Here is a 4,216-nt window from a genome sequence, read left to right as displayed (position 1 = left end):
AGAAATATGCGATAACTTTAGTTCATTCTTTTCTAGGCAAAGCTGTCTCGAACAATTCAAGATTTTCTTAATGTTACAGCACAGTGCACGCCTAGCATCATTATAAGCAAGCCCAAATTTCATTTCTTAGTTCATCTCCTGGCGTATATTCGACGTTTCGGACCAGCAGTGATATTTTCGACCGAACGATACAGAGTCCTTCAACCATGTATTTCGTTTGTCGTGTGTATACAGTAATCGCCAAGCACCAAGCCGCGACTCCTGCCGAACATTCGCTCATCAAGATATCGTCAAGCACATTGTCACGGGTGGGTATTGGTACGATAACAAAGCCTCAAAATGGGTCCGGGGAGGAGCGCAAGTTCTAGGGTATCTCGAATGAACACCCAGAGCAAGCACGATTGCTCGGATTATCGGTCTTCAATCGTAATACTCCAGTACCTGGTAGTCCTAGCTTATTATTTCACTCTATCGCTACTGATTCTTTTCACACAGGTTCTGGGAAAGTTCAGACTTCTCTTGGTGCCAATGGAAAAACGGCAAGAAATGATATAGTAGCCTGGAAAGAAACTCATTGCTCGAAGATCCTGAAAACTGCCCAGCCTGACATCGCTTACTATCAAGGCAAATCAGTCGTAGTGAGGGAAGGGGATATCGCATATCTGAATAGTCATGTTATTTTCCACCGAACGACTGATGGTCAGGTGAGTGAATTCCTCACTGTATGGTTCTTGATTAATTGTTAGACATGCATTGGACGTGTTTGCGAGATCCTTGTATCATCCGAGAATCCGAACACCGTTGTTCATGTTGGACTCTAGCTCTTGTCATTCGCAAACACTTTACACGCTTCTGTCCATCTACCCTGTCTGAACCTGATTGATGACGAGGTTGTCACACCGGCGGTGGTAAATTTGATATCCCATTGATCGTGTGCGCTATTTCTGACCCTTGCAAGGCTATAGGATATCATATGCGTCATTAATCTCCAGCACAACTGTGTTGATTCACAGTGTACAGACACCATCGAGGAACCTGTGCACCAAGAACGGCTCGAAACTTCTCGTACAAAACCTATCATTCAGCACAAGTCAACACCACACTACTTCATCAATGCCTACTCTATTCATAACTACGATCATATCAATTCTGTAATTCCTGAGATGCTTTGTGAATCACCACTGAGGGTTACGAATGTCGCAGAGGTTTGGGAAATGGCCATATGACAAATGAAGCAGAAGAAGACTTTGAAGAAATCTGATGACGTACCTCAACTAGATGCTAATATGGAACATGATACCCAGATCCCTCTGGTGGCAGTTCCCTCCTTCGATCGGGCCCCTCCCAAGTCAAGGACTGCTGCAAAATCAAAGGCAAAGGCAACCACTTCCGGCACGCGAAGGAAGGCAGCAACATTGAAGACTGGTCAAGCAACTGCCGGACCCTCTAGCCAGCTTCCGCCTGCTCAGCAAGACTCAACGATTCATATCGGAGATCACCAAAATCAAGCCTACTTTGCGCCACCACCAGGATTCCCTCCTCCCCAGTACTACTACCCTCCTCACCATTCACAACTTCCTCCACCACAGCTATATGGTCCGCCGCCACCAGCTCTGTATCTTTACTCCGGAGGTTCACAACAACGTCATGAGGTTTTAGAAAGGTCATATACCAGTGAGTTCTTCGCCGTTATTATAGCATAAAAAATCTAACTACACTCAGGCTATAACATGTACCCAAATCAACCCGAACCGCCGCATCTACAGCCACAGCCACATCAACAGCAGCAACAGCACCTGCAATTCCATCCGCACCCCCACCCCCACCCGCAACATTAGTTAGTGGTGGTGGCATACTGCAACTGCGACAGTGCCTGCTTCCGCTACCGCAACAAGCCTTAATCCACTTCTCACCCGACTGCGACGATGCCTGCTTCCACTACCGCAACAAGCCTTAATCCACTTCTCACCCAACTGCGACAGTGCCTGCTTCCGCTACCGCAACAAACCTTAATCCACTTCTCACCTAACTGCGACAGTGCCTGCTTCCGCTACCGCAACAAGCCTTAATCCACTTCTCACCCAACTGCGACAGTGCCTGCTTCCGCTACTGCAACAAACCTTAATCCACTTCTCACCTAACTGCGACAGTGCCTGCTTCCGCTACCGCAACAAGCCTTAATCCACTTCTCACCCACAGCACCAGGTGGAGGAAAAGCAATACTTGCTGCTCCCAGCGGTATCAAGGTTCTCTGGTATCTGTCATGCCAACCTGTCCTGTAGATGGAGGGACTTTGCTTTGCAGCCTCAAGAAAGTATTATCATATGTACTTATAATATGAATTTGGACCCCATCTCCCTCCTGTCTGATTTGTCTTGATGTGTGAGAATTGACGAATCTCGGTTGGGTGAATTGAATTGAATACCGTAAACTCAATTAAGTGTGTTTTAGACTTTTGAACCAACTCGCAGCACTGGTTGTCCTGCTCCCTCACTGTCTGCGACATCATGATCTCACAGCATCCTGTGCGTGCTCGCAGGAAACCACAAGCTAGGCAAACAACAGCAAATGGTCTACTCACACCTGGTGATGCCCTGCTTGGCTGAGGCAGGAGCATGTCAGCCAGCAGCAGAGGATCTCGACCGCCTTCAGCATGTGGTTCACAACTGCGTGGTAATATCAGTTGCGCACGCTCACCTCTAGCAGCCCATCCACCATTGGCCTCAACTGAGATAGCTCAGATTGCTGCCATAGCTCCCATCAGCATTCCATGTACACCATCATCTGATGGCTCCCTCGACGAACCTATAACTATTGGTGTGCGTCGCCAAAGGGTGGATTCCGGTGTGAGTCTGGGTTGCCCTGTTACCCTTACGCCCCGCAGCACGAAACAGCTTAAAGTCTATGCAAATCAAATTGCGGAGGAAGTTGGTGTTCCAATCACCAGTCTTCATGAGTTTATCGATGTATGTATTTTTTTTTAACTTGCTGTAAATGTACATGATTTAATGTTCCTTCAGTGTGGAGGCATATACCAGATGCTTGTCAGGATCATAGCCCTTGTGCTCAAGAACGACGGTGACGAAAAACTTAGATTGCTCGCCAATCTGAAAGAGTTACTGGGCTCTAAAGATTTCAAGGTATTATTTGCCGTGTCTGCACACATCACGAGTCTGACTTATCATTTAATGAGTCTGCACTTCAAAACCGTCTGACCGCATGCATGCTTTCGCCCAATATCACTGCATGTGTGACAGATACACACCCACAGATCTTGGTAGATTCTTTCCGATGCTACGAATGGAAATTGAAGCAAACTGACACCGTGACAGAAATTCATCAAGAAACACCAAGATGTATTCAAAGTTCCGGCATTGCTGTTCGAAGACGTGGAACTCACCGCACTTTTTGCTAAGGTCGTCAGTGTTACGGCACACTAATTCTCTTTGCTTCTCCTTTGTTACCGGACAATGGTACTTAAACACAGCTGTTGATGAGCGACCAATTACTTTCCAGACTCTTACTCATATCATCGCCAAGCTAACTTTCCGTACTAGTAACCATCACTATGTTTGACCGATCATCTCTTATCAAAGCTGGGCTGTCCGCACCATGGTTACTATCTCCTATCTCTTATCTCTTATCGTCTACCAAGCGGGCTGTCCTGCCTTCTATCTTGATACGCATTTACAAGCTCCGCTTGAACTCTCAGCTATATAGATACATAGTGTACCACATGTAGTTCTTCACTTTAATCTACTGGGTTTTACCTGGAACTAGTCCTTTAGCAAGGTCTCCAACCTTGCTATCTCAGAACCATCAATCTAAGGAAGTCGCCGATACTTGCCTTAGCCAGAAACCTTTGACCTCTCATTCGAGAGAAGAACCACGTCTGTCTCGCCGAATCTCAGTCCACTCGGACTAAGACAGCTCGACATACCCCAGTCGTAACAGTCAGCGAGTCTCTCTCTACAATCCGTGGCAATATGAAATCTAAGGTGTGTAGCGCTAATAACAATCGCAAATTTTTCTGAAATAATATTTTTTCAGTTGACTGCATCTATTGCTAAACGCACCAGTATCACAGACGTGGCCAGATCCCTCGCCCATGGTTGTATTGAAGTTGACGCAGCTCATTGGAACAGGCTCGCGTTTTTGGTATGTTTTTATCACAACGAATATTATATAGATAGTAACCTCTTGAGACTAGCGACGC

The 4,216-nt window shown here is 46.4% G+C and overlaps 1 protein-coding gene across 1 annotated transcript; it reads left to right on the top strand.

Moving 5' to 3' along the window:
• Nucleotides 1–965: 965 nt before the first annotated feature.
• Nucleotides 966–1,226, top strand: F5147DRAFT_588148 (uncharacterized protein; the record flags this gene model as incomplete). The annotated part of the gene is made up of 1 exon (XM_041432067.1): nt 966–1,226. A coding segment is annotated over one exon (261 nt), but the record flags the coding sequence as incomplete, so codon positions are not given.
• Between the last annotated feature and the right edge of the window lie 2,990 nt (nt 1,227–4,216).

This window comes from Suillus discolor (genome assembly GCF_016758755.1).
Source record: "Suillus discolor strain FC423 chromosome Unknown F5147scaffold_133, whole genome shotgun sequence".
NCBI lineage: Eukaryota > Fungi > Basidiomycota > Agaricomycetes > Boletales > Suillaceae > Suillus > Suillus discolor.
The sequence above is the reverse complement of the archived record's forward strand: the minus strand, read 5'-3'. Positions and strand labels throughout refer to the sequence as shown.